We start from the raw sequence: 21,983 nt of genomic DNA, 5'->3' as shown, positions 1-21,983 counted from the left end.
ATGATACTCCTTAAGATTTAGTTATTTACTTCTAAATTCTACTTATAAAACATTTGTGTTTGTTCTATTTCAGATACGTTTGTTTTGAATATCAAACGCGTTCCAGATTTAATATGTAGGTTTTAGGCAGTGTGAATGTGATTGCATAACGCGATTGTGCGCTCATCTCCCGTTGGCTGCTCGTGCGCTTCTCAAAGTGGAGGGAAAGAGGGAGGGAGCTCGCGCATACATACACAACTACTATGTAACAGCCACGTAATATTCATTCACGAGGGTTTATTATAATCGACGGAGTTTTTAAAAATCAGGTAAGTCCCGTTCGCTTTCTATGAAAAATGGCCTATCGTTATTTTTCTTCAAACCAGAACAATGTAATGGCGCGACGTGCCAAGTACGCATCACCGCACTGGATTAGTGTTTGTTTACTAAGCTTCTTGCTCCTGCTCCAGTTCATCAGGTTCACTGCTTATGAGGAATAAATCATGCGTATTTAGTTAAATACTTCACTTTTGCCAAAGTCTGGCTATTTGTATGTCGAGAATCATTTGCATAAAACACAACACAGTCTTTCCTGCAGAATTGCAGAACGTGTAAGAGCACATCCAGAATGTTTAATTAAGTTCATTATTAACACATGTGCGCTGTACGTTATGCAACTGCAAGCTCTTGGGGGGCTGCATGTTTTACCAGCGTTTTACTTGACGAATTCTGCCCGGTCCAACTCAAGAGTGAGCTTTAAATCACTCGACAGGCCCACATTTGTCAACACAGATGTTTAAACACAAAAGATGGCACAGCTCGTATTTAAAAAACCTCTCGAAACACGGTCCGATTCGAGAACGCAGACAAAGCGTTCCGAGCGAATATTCTCGTATAGATGCTTTTAAGTGTTTTTCCGATGAATGCTCTATTGAGATGGAGGAACGTGTAAGAAGTGTCGAATTAGTTTGTTTTGGTTCGTGGGACTTTAAATGCGGGATTTCTCCTGCAGCGTGGCGGGACACACACACACCCACTCTGCTTTAGCACCCTTTAGGTGCACCGTGTTACCAAAGCTTTCAGGACTATTGTTAGGGGCCCCAAGTACTTCACTGGTGGCTGTAGAAACTTTACATACTTTTGCTTGCAGCATATTTTAGATAAAGCGTTCGCTTTGCACGAAATTCATCTGGAATTCAATTTTTTAAAATGTTTATGCGGCCTTTGATTTCTTCCATCATGCGAACAGCTTTATAATAATAGTTTGTCACATAACAGACTGCCAAGATTTTTAATGTTTTTTTTAAACATTACATCCAATCTGCTCACCAAGCCTGCATTTATTTGATCTAAAGTACAGCAAAAACGGTACAATTTTGAAATATTTTAACTGATTTAAAACTCTTTTTTATTTGAATATATTTTAAAATGTAATTTAGTCCTGTGATTTCAAAGCTGAATTTTAGCATCATTACTCCAGTCACATGATCCTTCAGAAATCATTCTAATATTCTGATTTGCTGCTCAAAAAACATTTTATTATTATTATTATTATTATGTTGAAAACAGCTGAGTAAAAAATGTTCAGGTTTCTTTGATGAATAGAAAGTTCAAAAGAACAATGTTTATCTAAAACATAATTTTTTTCTAACTATAAATGTCTGTATCATCACTTTTGATCAAAATTGAAAGCATCCTTGCTTAATAAAAGTATTAATTAAAATAAAATTCAAATTAATTGAATTAAAAATTATACTGATTCTAAGCTTTTAAATGGTACATTGTATAATGTTACAAAAGCTTTTTATTTCAAATGAATGCTGATCTTTGGATCTTTCTATTCATCAAAGAAGCCTGCAAAAAATGTACTCAACTGTTTAAAATGTTGATAATAATAATAATTTCTTGAACAGCAAATCAGCATATTAGAATGATTTCTAAAGGATCATGTGACACTGAAGACGAGTGAGGATGTTAAAAGTTTATCTTAAAGTTTAGTTAAGCTGCTTTGCATAAATTAGCACATTTATGTATTTAGTAATATTTAGTAATTAATTTATTAATTATTCATTCAAAAACGTTTTTATGCACACTGTAGATAAACATTATCCCAAAGCTTTGACCCAAAGTTTAGTGATGCTAAAACTCTTTTTGAATGTGTTTATTTAAAGAGCGTTTTGGCTATTGCTCACTAAAATATTTATTTGTCAGTTAATTTACCTAATATTTCAGTGCGTGCTGGAGATAAATGTTAAAACAAGTCCATTAGCATGTGCACTGATGTAGAATTTTTGCATGACTTGTTTTCATGTTGGTGTACAGTGTCACATGTAAATGCCATGTGCAAAGCAGCTCCTATTTTATATGAATGTGGAAGGTTGTATTAAATCTGTTCTGTACAATACATTTCATAAAAGTCTGCTGTTCTGCTGTAGAGAATTGAAATTTGGAAAGAAACATTTGAATCTGGTAACTTTAATACCTTTGAATTGATCATATGAATCTGTACATGACTGGCTTTTGAAGATGACACTGACTTGTCATCAGTGTCATGAATCTAGCACATCTAGACAACCCCATTAAAATGTGAAGCTAGTTAGCTACTGTTATGTTTGATATCTTCCAGTTAACCAGATTGCATGCTGGTTGTGCAGTTGTAGTTTACAGTGAGCAAGTTTCAGCAAAGAGCCAATATTCATTTCCAGTTGCCCTGCAGGTGTGTACTTGAGTAAGGTGTTCATCTGGTTCTAACGCACAGACACGCACAAAGCTTGCTCTTCTGCTTCACTGGTAATGTTTCCTGACAGCAGGGCAATTGACTAATTCATAAGACAGCCCTTAACTGTTTTTCCTATCAAATATATTCGCTGTAGAGGCACAGCCATGAACAAACCCACTTTGTTATGACGCTTACTAACAAAAGTATTCTTGTATTGACTGGTTCAGGCACAAGCTAACATTCAGTCTGTGCTCTAGAGACATAATTCATTACATCTTGACTCACTCTTGTAGCTCCTTGAGTGTATGCTTTGTATTGAATGTTTCCCCCCAGTACTGCACTTTCAAAGGTGGTATACTGTAGAGTCCGTGGAGAGGTAAGTATGAAATTACACACTTGATCTTTAAGACAAATGCCTTGGCTGACAACTAGCATTAAACAAATGTGCCAAACCAGAAAGGAGGTCCACAGCACAGACAGCTTTGTTTGTTTTGTGTGCATGTTACATATGTCCAGAACTCTCTCCATATTTCTGCAGAGCTACTTGTTATGAAAAACATGAGAACACCAGCGTTTATGTGGTTGAGTTGAACTGGAGGTGTGGCAACACAGTAAATCTTATTAAACTATGATATTTTTTTCTATCTACATTGCAGTAACCATCAAGAGCAGCTGTCAGTTCTATCACTCAAGGGCAATTCTAAGGCTGATGTCGCAAGCAGAATTTACTACATTCCTAAAAAGCCACAGTTAAAGAGGCAGATACATTTAAAAAGATATGAAGCACCTTGCTTTGTACTATCAAAGTCTAAATTAGAGACCAATGTGCCATTTGTAATAATTGGTTTGTAATTCCACATTGAATCCAAATGCTATAAAATTGTGTTTTTCAAGGTTGAAAATAAATGTTTTCTTATTTTTTAATCCATGTTTGGCCATTCAAACAAAGGCATGTTTAGCTGTGCTCATTAGGAATGGTACAAGTAATTATTCATCACATTTACCGTACAAATTAATTAATTGCTTATTTGTTCCAAGACTGAGTTCTGTTACTTTAGTTCTTTTGACTCCTGAAAATATCTGTCATTGTTTCCACAAAAACATTAAGGGATAGTTCATCTCCAAAAAAAGAAAATTCTGTCACACTTACTTAACCTCATGTCATTCTAAGCCCCTAAGATCTTTGTTCATTATTAGAACATAAATTAAGATATTTTTGATGAAATCCGAGAGCTTTCTTTTTCTTTTATAGACAGCAAAGCAACTCATGTTCAAGGCCCAAAAAGGTAGTAAGGACGTAGTTAAAGGCACAGTATGTTATTTTTGCCACTAGAGAGTGCATTTTCAAAACAAACAGTGAAACAAAGGCGTAGTTTGTAGTTTATTATAATGCATAACAAAATAAAGCGTCTTTAGTGTTTTCATGTTTTTACACAAAATAAAACCAGAAACTGGAATAACTTTATAAAATTAAAGTTGAACCACTGATGTCACATGGACTAATTTAATGATGTCCTTACTACCTTTCTGGGCCTTGAATGTGTCAGTTACGTTGCTGTCTGTGCAGGGTCAGAAAGCTCTTGAATTTTATCAAAAATATCTTCATTTGTGTTCTGAGGATGAACAAAGGTCTTAAGGGTTTGGAACAGCATGAGGGCGAGTAATTAATGACAGAATTTTCATTTTGGGTGAACTATCCCATTAAAGGAGAAGTCCACTTCCAGAACAACAATTTACAAATAATTTACTCACCCCCATGTCATCCAAGATGTTCATGTCTTTCTGTCTTCAGTTGTAAAGAAATTACGTTTTTTGAAGAAAGTATTTCAGGATTTTTCTTCATATAATAATTAAGCACAAAAGCTCGTACAGCACAGGCTCTGGGATACGCGTCCACGACGCAACAGTTCACGTCTAAGTTCATCGTCTGTGTACTCCGGCTAAAAAAGGTAGAGTATGGCGAAAAACTCCATCTTATTTTCTCCTACAACTTCAGAATCGTCCGACATCATTGTACCTTATTGTCTGTAAACAGTGTTTGACTTACTTGCACTTTCTTAGTCTTTGTGCGTTCGCTTTGTAAACATTGGGTCTGTAGTTCCGCCTATGTTCCGCGTGACCTTTCGACATGATTCAATAGTACGTAGTGTCGTGGACGTGCATCCCAGAGCCTGTGCTACACAAGCTTTTGTGCTTAAAAAGTATACAAGTTTAGAGTCCTTTGAAGCTGCATTTAAACTACATTTTGGAAGTTCAAAATCGGGGCAGCAATGAAGTCCATTATATGGAGAAAAATCGTGAAATGCTTTCCTCAAAAAGCATAATTTCTTCACGACTGAAGACAGAAAGACATGAACATCTTGGATGACAAGGAGGTGAGTAAATTATTTGTAAGTTGTTGTTCTGGAAGTGGACTTCTCCTTTAGGCAGCAACACTATTTTGAACCTTGATAATAAAAAGTTTTTTTGAGCTGCAGATTTCAGTGCCCTCTCCTTGGACAGCACGCCTAATATACTGACTATTTGCTCAATGTGATTATATGTAAGTGCGAACTTGTGAATGATAAAATAAATGCAGCCTTGGTGACCATGTTTTATCTGCCAGTACATGTGGGTTAAAAAACATAATTGTGAATTCAAAAAGCTATGATAAATGGGTTATAAACAGTCACACATCATTGTTTGGGCCTTCCATACAGTTTTCCATCATACATTATTAAATACTATATGAGTGGTATTTTTTTAAAACAAATCTTTTCTTCCATAGGATGGCATTTCCTGTAGATATTCTGAAAAATGTGAATGATGAGGCCTTAGAGCTGGCAGCTGAGGAATACATGTCTCAGCTCCCCTACAGAAATACAGAGTACCTCAGCCTATCTGATTCCAAACAGGTAAGATGAACAGTTATAATGTCTGCAAATTTTCCCGTCAAAATGTATATATAATTGTCTTTTAAAAAGTAAATGGCCTATTATTCAAAATAAAGAATTTGAATGACAAATTGTGTTTTGGGAATAATGGCTTAGCTTATTTTGTCTGTTTTTCCAAAGAATTCTTTTTAATTTTAAAGCGATAGTTCATCCAAAAATGAAAATTCTGTCATTAATTACTCACCTTCATGTTGTTCCAAACCCATAACCTTCGTTCATCTTCAGAACACAAATGAAGATATTTTTGGTGAAATCCGAGAGCTTTCTGAATCTGAATAGACAGCAACACAGAAAAGTAGTAAGGACATTAATAAAATAGTCTGTCATCAGTGGTTTAGTCGTAATGTTACGAATTTACGAAAAGACTTTTTGTATGCAAAGAAAACAAAAATAATGACTTTCTTCAACTATTTTTTCTCCTCTGTTTCAGTCTTTGATGCTTTGATGTTCAAATTTTCTTTGCGCACAAAAAGTGTTTGTGTAGCTTTATAAAATTATGGTTGAATCACTACCTATTACTGCAACATGGACTTTAAATGATGTCCTTACTACCTTTCTGGGCCTTGAACGTGTCAGTTGTGTTGCTGTCTAAGCAGGTTCAGAAAGCTCTTGGATTTCATCAAAAATATTTTAATTTGTATTCTGAAGATGAACGGTCTTATGGGCTTGGAACGACATGAGGGTGAGTAAATGATGACTGAATTTTTATTTTTGGGTGAACTATCCCTTCAATAATGTGTCAATTTGCACATTGTGACTTTAAAACGTTTTGTTATGAGAAACATTCACATTTTCAAGTATGTTCCCTTGGTGACAGATAGAAATTGGACTCTGCAATGTGAGTTTTGTCCCTCTATATGGAACAGATACTACAAAAAAAGCTCCTTGCGTTGTTCTCACCTGATGGCTCTAACACAGGTAATATAGTCAAAAAAAAAAAGAAAATCAGAATGATTTTTATCACGCTGTGACACTAACACTGTATGCTTTAACAGACTTAATGCATAATCTCTGCAGTTGTAGGGCTTTATTTGCTGGATCGGTGGTGGGGAGTTGAAGATGTTCTTAAAACAGCAGAGCCCTCAAGAACAGGCCTGGTCACGGTCAGTGTTTTCAGTAAAGCTTCAGTCAGTGACCTAACGTGTCATCATTAGCAAGTTGGTTTCTTTTGCAAATATGTATCGGTTGAGTAAATGTAAATAACTATTACAATACTAGTTCCATGTTCATCCTAGGTCAGCACTCTTGGGGAAAGGATAGTCCTATATGTTCTCAACAGAATTGTGTTGAGAAATGAGAAGAGCAGTGGAGAAGTTTTCTTTCTCTGTCACTGTGAGGATGAAGCTGCAAAAATACTATGGAAGGATGGAGAGGCCATTGGCTTTTACTCATTCAAACCTAAAGGTAATGACAGTTCCCTCAAAGACCTCATATACAGTTTCAGACCTTATTTACTCTTTAAATTTCCTTTCACTTACAGGTAGCTTATGCAGAAACTTTGTGACCCACTGCTATCATCTTCCTGTAATGGACACAGTATTTGTCAGGAAGTGTCACCGGGGCCACGGTCATGGCGTAAAGATACTGGAAGACTTTGTTGGTAGCTTCTGTAATGAGTTCATAGGGTTAAAATTTCCTCTTTCAGAAGCTATGTATAAAGGTATAGAAACAGACCTACAGTCTGGTCAAATGTCACATTTTCTCACATAATAGATATGATTCTTGCTTTTTTACACTTGGCATCTAACTCTTTCTTTACAGTTTGTGAAAAGTACTTCAGTATATATCCAGCAGACAAGGAGCTTCTGTGGGAAGTACAGAACATAGGAAGCCCTTACCAGAGAACTCTAATAGCTAACAGGCTACAGAAGTTGAAGCTAAAGGGTAAGCAAAATGTCTGTATTTTTGGCTTCAGTGATAATATACAAACAACCAATACATTGTCTTCTGTAAAGCCACTTTTTTCTATTCAATGCTTTTGTCTGACATAAGGATAACTTGAATTACATTAACTTGTTGGCTTTGCTTAGCAAATATTGATATTTGCAATTATTTGTGGTGATTAATTTGATTTTTAATGTATTTACAGTCCTAATAATGTCATACTTTGTTAATAGAGAAGGACCAGGTTGTAAGCAAACTGACTTTTGAGGAAGATGATGCCACTGCTCCAATGGAAATTGAGATCACAAAGGTTCAGGAAACCACTGAATATACAGAGATTGTGGTATGCGAATTTCTGTTGCTTCTGTAATAACTTTGTTTTGACAGAAAATTGCTTTCCTAATTTGATTCTAAAAATTGATTTGGGAAATTCAGACCAATTCAATACAATACGATTAATAATGATTTGATTTATAGGATTCTTTAAATATTTATCCTAATGTATCATAGGCAAGAAAAAGAAAAAAAGACTAATTACTTGAGACTGTTTATTATACCAAAAGAATCTTGAAAGGAAACCCATTACTAACATGAACATATAGGCTACTTGGAGTACAAAGAACGCAAAGTGTTCGCGAGTGACCGGCGATTACAAAGTTCTAATATATTACTTAGAAAAAATTAATTCAGTAACTTTAATCCAAATATTACAACATGAAAGTATCATAATGTCATTAAGGTACTTTTAGATTATCTCAAGACTACCTGTGTAACTAAAGAAAAAGTCCACTTCCAAAACAAAGATTCACATGTAATGTACTCACCCTCTTGTCATCCAAGATGTGCATGTCTTTCTTTCTTCAGTTGTAAAGAAATTATGTTTTTTAATGGAAACATTTTAGGATTTTTCTCCATATAATGGACTGATATGGTGCCCCGATTTTGAACTTCCAAAATGCAGTTTAAATGCTGCTTCAAATGATCCCAAATGAGGCTGTAAACGATCCCAGCCGAGGAAGAAGGGTCTTATCTAGCAAAACGATCAGTTATTTTCATTAAAAAAAAAAAAAAAAATTAAATACTTTTAAATCTTAAGCGCTTGTCTTGTCTTGCTCTCCCTGAACTTTGTGTATTCTGGTTCAAGACAGTTAGGGTATGTCAAAAAACTCCAAGGCAGAGCGAGACAAGATGAGCGTTTGACATTAAAAAGTATCGTTTCGCTAGATAAGACCCTTCTTCCTCGGCTGGTATTGTTTACAACTGCATTGGGATCGTTTGAAGCCGCATTTAAACTGCATTTTGGAAGTTCAAAATCGGGGCACCATACCGGTCCATTATATGGAGAAAAATCTTGAAATGTTTCCCTCAAAAAACATAATTTCTTTACGACTGAAGATTTTTGCATGCAGTTGTGTCCACATAATGAGTTGGCAACTGATTAGATTTTTAGCATTTTTTTTATTATATACAGTAAATGTCAAGATCAATGCATATGAAGGATTTTTCAGGCAATGCTTCAAGGCAATGATTGAATGGTTAAACTTGTAACGGACTGCTAGTTTAGATTTGGGAATAAAATTATATACAGTAATATTAAAAGGTGAATCTTATATCTAACATTGATATCAACTTTCACACTTTAGGAGGAGACCATCATAGATATCACCAAAGGTAAGTATGCATTGTTGGCTGGACAATAATTTTCTCAAAAAAATCCTTGTCAGCCAAATCTAACTGATGTTCTTCATTGTTACAGAAGTAGATGACATACCTGTCACCAAGCGTGGCAAAGGTAGCAACCTGACACGCAGAGGTATCCGAGAAAATTCAGAAGAAAGGCTAACAGAGAACATAATGAGGTAACAAATTATTTGTCAGCAGAAAACCACATAACAGTATTGATTGTTACACTATGTACATAATTAAGAGCCAGTTTTACTAACAGCTTGTGCAAGTGCAAACCGTCTTTTGGCATTAAAATAGTACTGTCAGGATTTACTAAAGACCTGCAGTGAAGAATTAGTGCTGAAAAGGCGAGGATACAGCTGTTTTTGCACCTGGAGTTTACTGGTATTTGTGCCATTATTTAATACCCAAAAAAGCATGTCTTAAAGCAGGCGGTAATTTGTGCTGGTCATTATGTAAATTATCTGGCTGAGTTTGTGTTCTTTAATGTGTGCATTGTCAGTAAATCACACACAGAATTTTCCCCTCCTATCAGCACTTTGATGAAATTGCATTTTAACGCTAATTAGCCCAGTTTAGTAAATCTGGCTCTATGTCTCTCAAAGGGTGGAAGACATTGAGGCAGGAGTTGAAAATTCAACTGAGGTGGCAGCCGTGGAAAATCTCAACACTTTTTTGGTAAAAGAATCTGAAACGATACTCAGGGTATGTATTCAACTAAATAAACATAATGTTTGCTTTCATACTAAACAGTTTGAACTGTATTATTATGTACTTTGTTATTTTAAATGGTCTTTTTTTACACTTTTAATTAATTGATTAACATCTCTCTTCTCTAATTTGGCAGAGCTCAGTAGACACAACTGTGACAAACTTTGCAGAGCTTAGAGGATCACAGAAAGAGGATGAACAGGAAATTGAAAAAGACATTGTCACAGCTACATCAGAGGGGACTCCAATCACTCACCTCACCACAGCTGGGGAAATAAAGAGCCAAAGAGTCAGTAAAGAGGAATGTGAAATGGTTATTAAGGAATACACAGTAGAAATGCAAGGAGCCACTATAGGGTCTGTTGACCAGAGCCAACTTCAGTCTGTGGTGGATGTAGAAATTGTTAAGATGAGTACAGGAACTGAAGAGAGAAAAAACAAAGAGGTTGAGGAAGATGAACCTGTGTGTGAGGCAGAGGAGGAGCAAATAAAAGAAATGCTCGATGAAGCTAAAAAGGAAAAAGCTGCAGAGACTGAGGTGGCAGAACACTCAGAGACTCATGCTAAATCAACAGAAAAAGAACAAGCATACTGGGAAGTGGAAATAACAGAGAACAAAGAAAGAGCAGAAGATGAAGTTATGGCAGAAAGTGGAAAGGACCTAATTGAGAAAAACAGAGAGGACAGCATAGGCCAAGAGAAAAATGAAGGAAACGTTGAAGACGCAGTTCTGCAACAGTCTGAAGTCAAAGACCAGATAGAGATGGAGGCCGATTCTGTGACAGAGGTTCTTAGTACTGAAGAGGTCTTATGTGACCAGCAAAAACAAAATGTGGCTGAAACAGAAATCTCTGAACCAAACCAATCAATGACAAGCAAGGATACACTAATTGAAAAAACAAGTACAAATAAATCAGGCCCTGATGAGGGAGAACCGGTCTTCACCAAGAGCAAATTACCTCAGAAGAGAACATCAGCTTTAACTCCTTCAAGGAGGTCCAAAAGACTCAGGTATCAGCCTGCTGAAAAAGATCTTAAAACTACAAAGTCTGTGAAAACAGTCCAACAAAGATCCAAACATCACAGCAAAGCAGTGATACAAGACGAAGATATTGAACAATCAACACGTGAACCTGAACATGATGTTTCTGAGGTCATGGAAAAGATACAAGAAGCTCAAGTTGAAAATAAAGCAGAAACAGAGTCTGAGGTTGAGGAATACAAAGAAAAAGACATACTTACAGTGGAAACTGTATCTACTATGGATGTTGAAATCACACAGGTTGAGAAAACTGTAGATGTAGTTCCTGAAGTTTTTGAATTGGATGATCAAGAAGAAGCACCACAACAGTCATCTGAAGAGGCTCCTGAGGTACAGGAAATGAAAACAACATCTGAAGAGGACGAGGAGACAGTGGAGAATAGCACTATAATGTTGACATTGAGCGAAGCCAAAGTTGTGCTTGTAGATCTGCACAAACTTTCTCCTAATGAGGCAGGTGATAATCATGGAGAGATCTGTACTCCTGAACAAGAGGGAACGAAGCACACCATGTCATCTGAGCAACACGCAGCTGAAGAAACTATGAGAATAGAGGAACAAGATGGTACATTAGACACCAAACCTATGGAAAAAACAGCATGTACTACTACAATAGAAGGATATGATGAAGCAGCTGATGCCAAGAGAAGTCTAGAGCGATCAACTGCATACAAAGAGCAAGAGGGTGAACAAGACCCAGAAAGCACGGAGGTTGTTCTTCTAAGAATGGTTGGGAAACCAGAGGAGAAAACAGATACTGAACAAGCTCACAAAGATGAGCAAATTTCAGAAAAGTTGTTTCCCAAGCAAGGCAAACAAACTCAGAAGAAAGGCTCTATCGACACCGCAAGTAGGTCCACAAGACTTGGTGATCAACCTGTTGACTCCGACATGACAGTTAGAAGTCTAAGAAGCACTTTGAAACCAATCAAGATCAGCCCTGTTAGGAGATCCACACGTAGCAAAGCAGTTATTCAACAGTGTGAGCCACAAGTTGATTCAAAACTCAGGACTGACAAAAACCCAGAGAGGGGTGAAGTTATTGCAGAGGGTGTAGGTCCAGAGGAGAATGAAATTGCAAACACAAATGTTGATGAAACTACAAGTGTCAAATGTGGAAGTTCTGAACTGTTGAAAGCTGCAGAAGTACATGATAAAGAGAAAGAACCTCAGATTACAAAGGCTTCTGAGGAGCCACAAGTTGATTCAAAACTCAGGACTGATGAAAACCCTGAGAGGGGTGAAGTTATTGCAGAGGGTGTAGGTCCAGAGGAGAATGAAATTGCAAACACAAATGTTGATGAAACTGCAAGTGTTCAATGTGGAAATTCTGAACTGTTGAAAGCTGCAGAAGTAGATGATAAAGAGAAAGAACCTCAGATTACAAAGGCTTCTGAGGAGATCCCAAGCAAAGAAGCAGAAGCTGAGGAGGATGTAACAGAAAACAGAGTTGAAGACATCAAAACAATTGAGAACAAGGAAGCAAATTTAGCTGGACTAATTGACAGTGATATAGAGATGAGGAGTCTTTCTCAGGAGGTACATGTCCAGGACAAGGAGGTGCCAGTCAGCACAGAAATACATCTCAGACGTAGAACAATAAGAGTTCCGTCTCCACTGAGAAGGAAATCTAGACGTGTACAAAAACAAAAAGCTGAAGCAGATGAACAACTGGAAAGACACGCAGTGGTAAGCAAGAACAAAGCTGAAACAATCGTATTAACGACAGAAGAGAGAGTTGAAGAAATGGATAAAGATGTCAATAAGATGGAGAACAAAGAAGCACATATAGCTGAGTTGGAGCCGGTGGAAGAACCAAACATGGGTAGTAATGAATATGAAAAAACTTCAACAACAGAAGAGACTGTGGATGTCTGTATACCAAGTATAACTGGGACCAGTTTGGGAAGTCTTGACGAAATGGCAAACACAAATATTGAGGAAACTACAGTTCCAGAAAGTTCTGAACTATCTATGGGTGTAGAGATAAATGATATTCAGGTTGTCGGTGGTCCTGAAGAGAAGGTCTCACTTGTAGAACCTGGCAATGAGGGAGAGAAAGATGGTGGTACTCTAGCAACACAATTACAAAAAGCCACTGTTGTACTTGTGGATTTGAACAAACTTTCCCAAAATACAGAAGGAGAGGGTGAGACTTCAGAAGACCTGACTCATTCCCAAATGGAGGAAAAACTTGAACTGAATGAACCAGATAAAACCGAACAAGAACTGTCTCATCTGGCATCAGAAGAGGAGGAACAACAAGAAGAACTACAAACACATGAAGACACTGAAAAGAGTCCTGAGGAAGAGAAAATGCAGGAAGAAAACTCAGATGAAGAGCAGAACAAACTTGATAAACAAGACATGACATTTGAAGAGCAAAAGACAACTGAAGATTTGGCCACAATGCCAGCTGAGGGAGGCCTGGTGGAAAGCAGTACAATAGAAAACAGTCAGAATGAGGATAAAGGGGTGAGCAGTCTTGCTTTGGAGAATGCTGTTCAAGAAAACTTTGAAGGGTCAGTCAGCACACAGCGAAGTCTTAGACGAAGAACAATAATAGTTCAGTCACCACCAAAAAGAAAATCTAGACGTACACAAAAACAAGATGCTGAAGTTTTTGAAGATAAAACTGAAACAGTCCTAATAACAGAAAAGGAAGCTGATAAGTTGGGCCAATGTGTAGAAATAGATGATGAAGAGAAAGCACATCAAACATCAACTGTAGATGGTACTGAGAAGGTGAGCAAACCTGTAGAAGCAGAACCTGAAGACGATGTAGCAGATACAGGGCTTGAAGATGGAGTCAACAAGATGGAGAACAAGGAAACAAATTTAGCTGAGACAAAAGACAAAGGTGAGGAGGCATCTGAGGTGGCAGAACAGACCAGTTTAGAGCAACAGCAAAATGAGCCATTGGTTAAAACCAATGAAGAAACAGCAGAGACAGACAGATCAATGGAGACTGACCCAGTGGTTGGCAAAGAGCAAACATACATTCAAACAGAGGAGAAAGTCTCACAGGTCTCACTTGTAGAAATAGAACCTGACGAGGAGGTAGACAAAGATGATGGTACTCCAGTAATACAACTGCAGAAATCCACAGTAGTACTTGTAGATTTAAACAAACTTTCCCAAAATACAGAAGGAGAGACTGACACTTTAGAAGTCTTAACACATTCCCAGACAGAGGAAAAACTGGAACTGGATAAACCAATTAATAGTGAACATCAACTATGTAACCTGGCACCAGAAGAGAAAGAACAGCAAGAACAACTACAAAAAGAGGAAGATACCGAAAAGACCCCTGAGGAAGACACAATGGAAAAAGAAAACACAGTTGAAGAACAGAAAAAAGCCAATGTAGAAGATGTTACATTTGAGGGGCAAAAACCAACAGAAGATTTGGAAGGACAAAATGATCTAAAAGCGAAAGAGATTGTAGAAGTTTGTAGGGCAGTCATAGATGAGGATCTGGAAGAAGTGGTAATATCTGGAGAGGATCCTAAAACAACAACAACAATAGGTGACAAAGCAAATATAATTCAGGAGGCAGAAAAAGAAAAACAAGCAGACAGTGACATAGAAATGAGCAGTGTTGCTCAGGAGGCACCAGAAGCTGTCCAGGAAATCTTAGAAGAGGAGGCATCAGTCAGCATGGAGAGGAGTCTGAGACGTAGAACAATAAAAATTCAGTCTCCACCAAGAAGAAAATCGAGACGTGTACATAAATCAGAGGCTGAAGGTTTTGAAGCTAAAACTAGAAACATCCCAATAACAGGAAAAGGAGTTGAAGAAATGCATAAAGAAGGTGTAAACGTAGATAATAAAGAGGAAACACTTCAAAAATCTACTGCAGAAGCTACTGAAGTCATCCAGCTTGCAGAAGAGGAACCTGAAGAGGATGAAAAAGGATTTGAAGATATCATGATGGTGAACAAGAAAACAAATTTAGCTGTGACAAAAGACACAGAGGAGGCACCTGAGATGGGAGAAGAAACCAATTTAGAGCAACAGGAAAATGAGCAATTGGTTGAAAATAAAGAAACAGTGGAGACACTGGAGAATGACCCAGTGGTTAGCAAGGAGCAAACCACCATCCAAACAGAGAAGTTCTCAGAGGTGGAAAGCACTGAAACCAATCAAAGTGACAATGAAAGGATCACAAGGAGAAGTCTTAGGCTCAGTGCGAAATCAGTCACACCTTCACAGAAGACCAGACAATCTACACGTCTCCACAAAGAGTTGGAACCAGTGAAAGAGACAAACATGAGTAGAAATGAATATGAGGAAACTTCCGTAACAAGAGAAGAAACTGTGAATTTGTGTATGCCAAAAATTACAGTAGAGAGCAACTTGGAAAGTCTTGATGAAACTGCAAACACAAATGTTGAAGAAACTACAGCCATTGAACCTGAGACTTCTGAACTGCTGATGGGTGTAGAAATGAATGATAAAGAGGACGCCTCTGAAATTGTAGAAGTCCCACCTATAGAAGCAGAACCTGATGAGGAGGTAGAGAAAGATGATGGTACTCCAGTAATACTGCAAGAAGACACACTAGTACTTGCAGATTTAAACAAACTTTCTCAAAATACAGAAGAGACTGACACTCCAGAAGTCCTAACACTTTGTCGCTCAGAGGAACAACTGGAACCGTGTGAATCAGATAAAAGTGAATATGAACTACGTAACCTGACATCAGAAGAGGAAGAACAAGACATGACAGTTGAGGGGCGAATACCAATAGATGATTTGGTAGGACAGAATGATGTAAAGGAGAGAGAAATTGTAGAGGAACATAAGGTGGTCATAGATGAGGATGTGGAAGAAAGTGTAACATCTGGAGAGCATCCAAAAGCAACAACAATGGAAGACCAAACAAATATAACTCAAAAGACAGAAGATGATCAAGATACTTCTTTAAAAGAGAAACAAATGGATTGTGATGTAGAGATGAGCAGTCTTAGTCAGGAGGCACCAGCAGCTGTCCAGGAAATCTTAGAAGAGGAGGCATCAGAGAGAAGTCTAAGGCGTAGAACAATAAAAATCCAGTCTACACCAATAAGGAAGTCTAGACGAGTACAAAAACTAGTGGCTAATGTTTTTGAAGATAAATCTTGGACAGTCCCACTAACTGGAAAAGGAGATGAAGAAGTGCATCAAGAAGGAGGAGAAATAGATAAGGAGGAAACACTTCAAAAATCAACTGTAGAAACTGCTGAGAAAGTTGTCTCACTTAGAGAAGGAGAACCTGATGAGGATGTTAGACAAGAAAGATTTGAAGTAATCAATAACATGGAGAACAAGGAAACAAATTTAGGGAATGAGGCAACTCCTGAGGTGGAAAGAGAAGAAGTCAATTTAGAGCGACAGGAAAATGAGCTGTTTGTTGAAAACGAGAAAGAAACAACTGAAATAGAAAAACCCATGAGCATGAATGAAGTTTCATTGGCTGACAAGGAGCAAACATATGTTTTCGAGGAGACCACCATCCAAGTAGAGAAAGAAATCTCACAGATGGAAAGCTCTGAAATCAATGAAAATAAAAGTGAAAGGACCACAAGGAGAAGTCTAAGGACCAGTGCACAATCAGGCACAACTGCACAGATGATCAGAAAATCTACACGTCTCCACAAAGCAGAGTTGGAACCGGTGGAAGAAGCAGAGATGAGTAGAAATGAAGAAACTTCTTCAATGACAGCAATGAGTGTAAATGTCTGTGTACCGGTCACAGTAGAGACCAATGTGGAAAATCTCGATGAAGACAGAGATATGGTTTCCATTAGTAAAAAGGTGGAAGCTACTTCAGATGAGCGAGAGATAGACATATCAAATGATAAGGGAAAGGTGGATGAAGCTTTGCCTGAAAGATCTACAGGTGATGAAGAAGATGAGACTGCAAGCTCAGTTAAGACATCTGAAAATGAAATTCTGGTGGAAATGGATAAAACACAAAAAGATGTAGAGGAGGCAGTTCAGGAGAGCCAAGCAGAGCCTTCACAGGAAAACACAAACCAGGAACAAGAAGAAGCAGTGTCATTGGATGAAAACGTGGGGGAAACCAGTCTGACAAATGAATATAAGACAACATCATCTGCTTTAGAAAGCTCCGATCAAGAAGCAGCTTTATTTACAAGAAGTCTCAGATTCCGAACAGTAACAGTCCAATCTACACCAAGAAGTAAATCAAAACGCCCCCAGAGAAAAGAACTGAAGTCAGAAAGAAAAACAGATGAATTAAATGTCCCTATTGGGAAGGAGAATGAGGCATTAATTGCGGAGGAGAGCATTGCTAAATATGAAAATTTGGAGACAACAGAGGGAGAGGCCATAATTCAGACAAATACAGATGGAAAGTCAGAAAAATCAGGAAGAAACGATAATACTGAGGAGGAAGGAAATGAAATTCTGTTTGAAATCATAGAAAATAACAGCAGCTGCCAGGTAAACACTGAGCAGAACAAAACTCAGGAAAATCTTGAGAGAGAAGATGTGGAGGTGCCTAATGAACAGGAGGAGGAACAGGTTTCCAATGTACAAGAGGAAGCAAAACCACTTCAAGAAAGCAAAAATGAGGGAGCCACAGAAGAAGTACAAGCAAGTTCTGTTGATTTGGAGGAAACGGCAGTGGAAAGGAGAACCTTGAGAAAAAGAACGACTGTTGAAACAGCTGCTCCAAGAAAATCCAAACGTCTTCGTAAACAAGAGCATGATGACGACAGCGAGAAAGTCAAGGAGACAATTACGGGACAAAATGAGTCAGCAGAAGTGACATGTACAGCAGACCTTGTAGAGCTGAGATCAGATGTAACTGGAGCAGATTTTGAGGGTAGTATTTTGGGTGAAGAAATACTACAGAAAATCCAGACAAATGCAGAAGGAACTAAATCAGATGGAGATTGTAAAATACATAAAGACACAGAGACAGATGCAGGTGAATCTCAAGAGGAGCAAAAACAGAGCAGATTAAATAAAACCCAGACAGAAGTGGATAATGAAGAGGTTGTGACAGATGAAATAGTGATAGAGCAACATGTAGATCTTGAGACTAGTACAAATGAGGGCTTTATGTTAGCATTGGAGGTAGAGGAAACTTCTGATCATGAAGAAATCAAAGCAGATGAGGAGAGCAGGGTGGTGATGGAGGCTTCAAAAGAGATATTCACATCTGCAGAAAAATCAGAGAAAGGTGAAGAAGGTCTTCCCACTGAAATGCATGTTCTTCAGAGTAGTTCAACTACAGCTTCAGTCAGACGAAAATCAATGAGGCTACTAATGCATGAATCCAAAAAGAAAACTAAGGAGGATGAATCAGATTCTGAATCAGAAGCACAACAAACTGAGAAACAGACACATCAGAGGAAAAGAAAAGCCATAACTGATTCAACACCTGCACATGGTTCAAAACGCCATGTTAGGGGAAGAGTTGTTTAGCAGATTTGTGGCTCTTGTGTTAGTACAAGCATCCTATGCATTGCTTGAGGGACCAACCAATTATATACATAATGTGAAATTTTCTACTACATTTTCATATTCAAAATATTGCTATATATAAACTATATTTCGTATTTTTTTTCTGAAGCATTAGGGGTTTTATAAAACAGGTGTTTCTTGAAATTGGGATTTACTGGTAAATTAAGCATGTTTAATATAACATTTAGATGATAAATGTCTAACTATAATATCTTTAATTTAGACACATTTACAGTAGTCAACATTTGAAGTGGATCAAAACTTTTCATTAAAGTTGTCCTAAAACTAAAAAAATACCCGTTCTTGTCTTAGGACAACTTTGATGAACTTTTTTTGATCAACTTTAAATGTTGACTACTGTATTTGTTTTTCTATATTATGCATAGCAAATTCAGGTTTTTAATGTAAAGTGCTATTTTTATATATTCCATATTCATTTTGATTTTAAATTCAACAAATTAAACTAAATGAAACATGCAACAGTCCACTGCATTTATTTTGGTTCTGGGTTGGATGCTAAATTGTTCCTCATTTTCAGAGTACACAGGTGCAAGTGTTTTGTGTGAAAACATTTTTTCATTGTGCATTATGTGCTTCCATATATAGTGTCCCTTTCATATGTGAGTTTGTGACATGTTTTCTGACTGCTGTGTCCTAAATTATACAGAATCTGCCACAACTGCCCTTGTTTTTATTGCCAAGAACACTGTATAAGTCTTTTGTGAATCTCACAGCAATATATGTGACCCTGGATGACAAAACCAGTCATAAGGGTCAATTTTTGGAAATTGAGTTTAGGATTTTGTTAGAATAGGACAATATTTGAAAATCTGGCATCTGAGGGAGCATTCTCTGGCATTCTCAAAATATTGAGCAAAATCACTTTTAAAGATTCATGGAAGTTCTTAGCAATGCATATTAATCAAAAATTAGATTTTTATATATTTACAGCAGGAAATTTACAAAATATCTTCATGGAACATAATCTTTACTTAATATCCTAATGCTTTTTGGCATAAAAGAAATCAATAATTTTGACCCATACAAGATATTTTTGGCTATTACTACAAATATGCCTGGACTACTTAAGACTGGTTTTGTGGTCCAGGGTCACATATTTTGTAACTGCATCCTTCATTTAGCATTATTATCATATCTTTTAAGTAGCAAATGTTTGTGAATGTGTAATGCTATGAGTTTGTTGTTTATTTTTACACTCAATTCTTTTAGCAGAGCAGTTTATGTAGCTTCATATTTCATCAGTGTTGAAATGCACAAATAATTAGTTTTTTTTAGACCTCTGTGACCTGTGAAAATATTTCCCTGAACTGTGATATGTCAGTCTTTTTTTCTCACTTTCTCTGAAATGTTTAAATAAAGCCATGAATTATCAAGGTTATTTGAATGTGTTTGTGTCAGTTGTATGTTGCATGTTGCATGTTGCATGACCCTACAGCACATACAGTAAAACAAGCAATTTGGAAAAAAGATGGATCGATCGATGGATGTATCAGGTGTTTCACACACTTACAGTATTTGTTTGATTTCTATAATTTTTTTCTCACACAACCAACACATAGCAGAGTAGCTCACATTATAACAATAAAACGTTAAAATGCATAAACTAATACATTTTGCACAATCATAAAAAAGTAACATCAAAAAATGGTGCAAGACCTTTATTCTCATTCTACTTTATTTTTCAATTACTTTTGAAAAATTACAATTACTTTGATCACAAGGTGATTTTTAGTGGATATATAAAGTCAGTTCTCCTATAGTTCACACAGCTGTCCTGTTAGAATCATTACATTAAAGGATCAGTTCAAAAAAATCCTGATAATTTACTTTGAGGAAAACATTTCAGAATTTTTCTCCATATAGTGGATTTCAATGGTGGCCAACAGGTTGAAGGTCCAAATTTCAGTTTCAGTGCAGCTTCAAAGGGCTCTACATGATCCCAGCTGAGGAATAAAGATAGATCATTTTCTTAAAACAAAAAAAAAATTATAATTTTTAACCACAAATGCTTGCACCATAATCATGTTGGAAAGGTCACACGTGATGAAGGCGTAAGTGCTGACCCAGTGTTTACTATGCGAATGTGCAAAGAAATGCCCTTTACAAAAAAAGTAAAACAATGATGTAGAACTATTTTGAAGTTGGAGGTAAACATAAGATGGAGTTTTTTCGCTCTACCCTACGTTTTTGAACAGAAGTACACAGACCCGCGTGTGACCTTTGCGTAATGCGTGAAGACGTGTATGCGCAACGCAGACCTAGTGCAAGACAAGCATTTGTGGTTAAAAAGTATGTACACTGACCAAAATTATAAATGCAACACTTTTGTTTTTGCCCCCATTTTTCATGAACTGGTTTCCGAAAACCAGTCAGTATCTGGTGTGACCACCATTTGCCTCACGCAGTGCAACACGTCTCCTTCGCATAGAGTTGATCAGGTTGTTGATTGTGGCCTGTGGAATGTTGGTCCACTCCTCTACAATGGCTGTGTGAAGTTGCTGGATATTTGCAGGAACTGGAACACGCTGTCGTATACACCGATCCAGAGCATCCCAAACATGCTCAATGGGTGACTTGTCTGGTGAGTATGCTGGCCATGCAAGAACTGGGATGTTTTCAGCTTTCAGAAATCATGTACAGATCATTGCAACATGGGGCCGTGCATTAACATGCTGCAACATGAGGTGATGGTCGTGGATGAATGGCACAACAATGGGCCTCAGGATCTTGTAACAGCATCTCTGTGCATTCAAAATGCCATCAATAAAATGCACCTGTGTTTGTTGTCCATAACATACGCCTGCCCATACCATAACCCCACCGCCACCATAGGCCACTTGATTAACAGCCTCAGCAAACCGCTCACCTACACGCTGTCTGCCATCTGCCCTGTACAGTGAAAACCAGGATTCATCCGTGAAGAGAACAACTCTCCAAAGTGCCAGACACTATCAAATGTGAGCATTTGCCCACTGAAGTCGGTTACGACGACAAACTGCAGTCAGGTCGAGACCCCGATGAGGACGACGAGCATGCAGATGAGCTTCCCTGAGATGGTTTCTGACAGTTTGTGCAGAAATTCTTTGGTTATGCAAACCAATTGTTGCAGCAGCTGTCCAGGTGGCTGGTCTCAGATGATCTTGGAGGTGAAGATGCTGGATGTGGTAGAGAAATGAACATTCAATTCACGGGCAACAGCTCTGGTGGACATTCCTTGCAACATCTGTGGCATTGTGCTGTGTGATAAAACTGCACATTTTATTGTGGCCAGCCTAAGGCACACCTGTGAAATAATCATGCTGTCTAATCAGCATCTTGATATGCCACACCTGTGAGATGGAAGGATTATCTCGGCAAAGGAGAAGCTCTCACTAACACAGATTTAGACAGATTTGTGAACAATATTTGAGAGAAATAGGCCTTTTGTGTACATAGAAAAAGTCTTAGATCTTTGAGTTCAGCTCATGAAAAATGGGGGCAAAAACAAAAGTGTTGCGTTTATAATTTTGGTCAGTGTAAATTCGAATAT

The 21,983-nt window shown here is 37.5% G+C and overlaps 1 protein-coding gene across 1 annotated transcript; it reads left to right on the top strand.

Moving 5' to 3' along the window:
• Positions 1-209: 209 nt before the first annotated feature.
• Positions 210-19,832, top strand: LOC127165452 (trichohyalin-like). The gene is given in 13 exon segments (XM_051110097.1): positions 210-308; positions 5,466-5,592; positions 6,449-6,499; positions 6,501-6,549; positions 6,649-6,734; positions 6,867-7,035; positions 7,112-7,291; positions 7,393-7,515; positions 7,749-7,858; positions 9,159-9,186; positions 9,272-9,374; positions 9,807-9,906; positions 10,049-19,832. Coding segments are annotated over 12 exon segments (9,471 nt in total). The 5' UTR covers positions 210-308; position 5,466; the 3' UTR covers positions 18,395-19,832.
• Positions 19,833-21,983: the final 2,151 nt, after the last annotated feature.

The sequence above is a fragment of the Labeo rohita genome, chromosome 5 (genome assembly GCF_022985175.1).
Source record: "Labeo rohita strain BAU-BD-2019 chromosome 5, IGBB_LRoh.1.0, whole genome shotgun sequence".
NCBI classification, from domain to species: Eukaryota; Metazoa; Chordata; class Actinopteri; order Cypriniformes; family Cyprinidae; genus Labeo; species Labeo rohita.
Note: the sequence above shows the minus strand (reverse complement) of the source record. Positions and strands in the feature narration are given on the sequence as shown.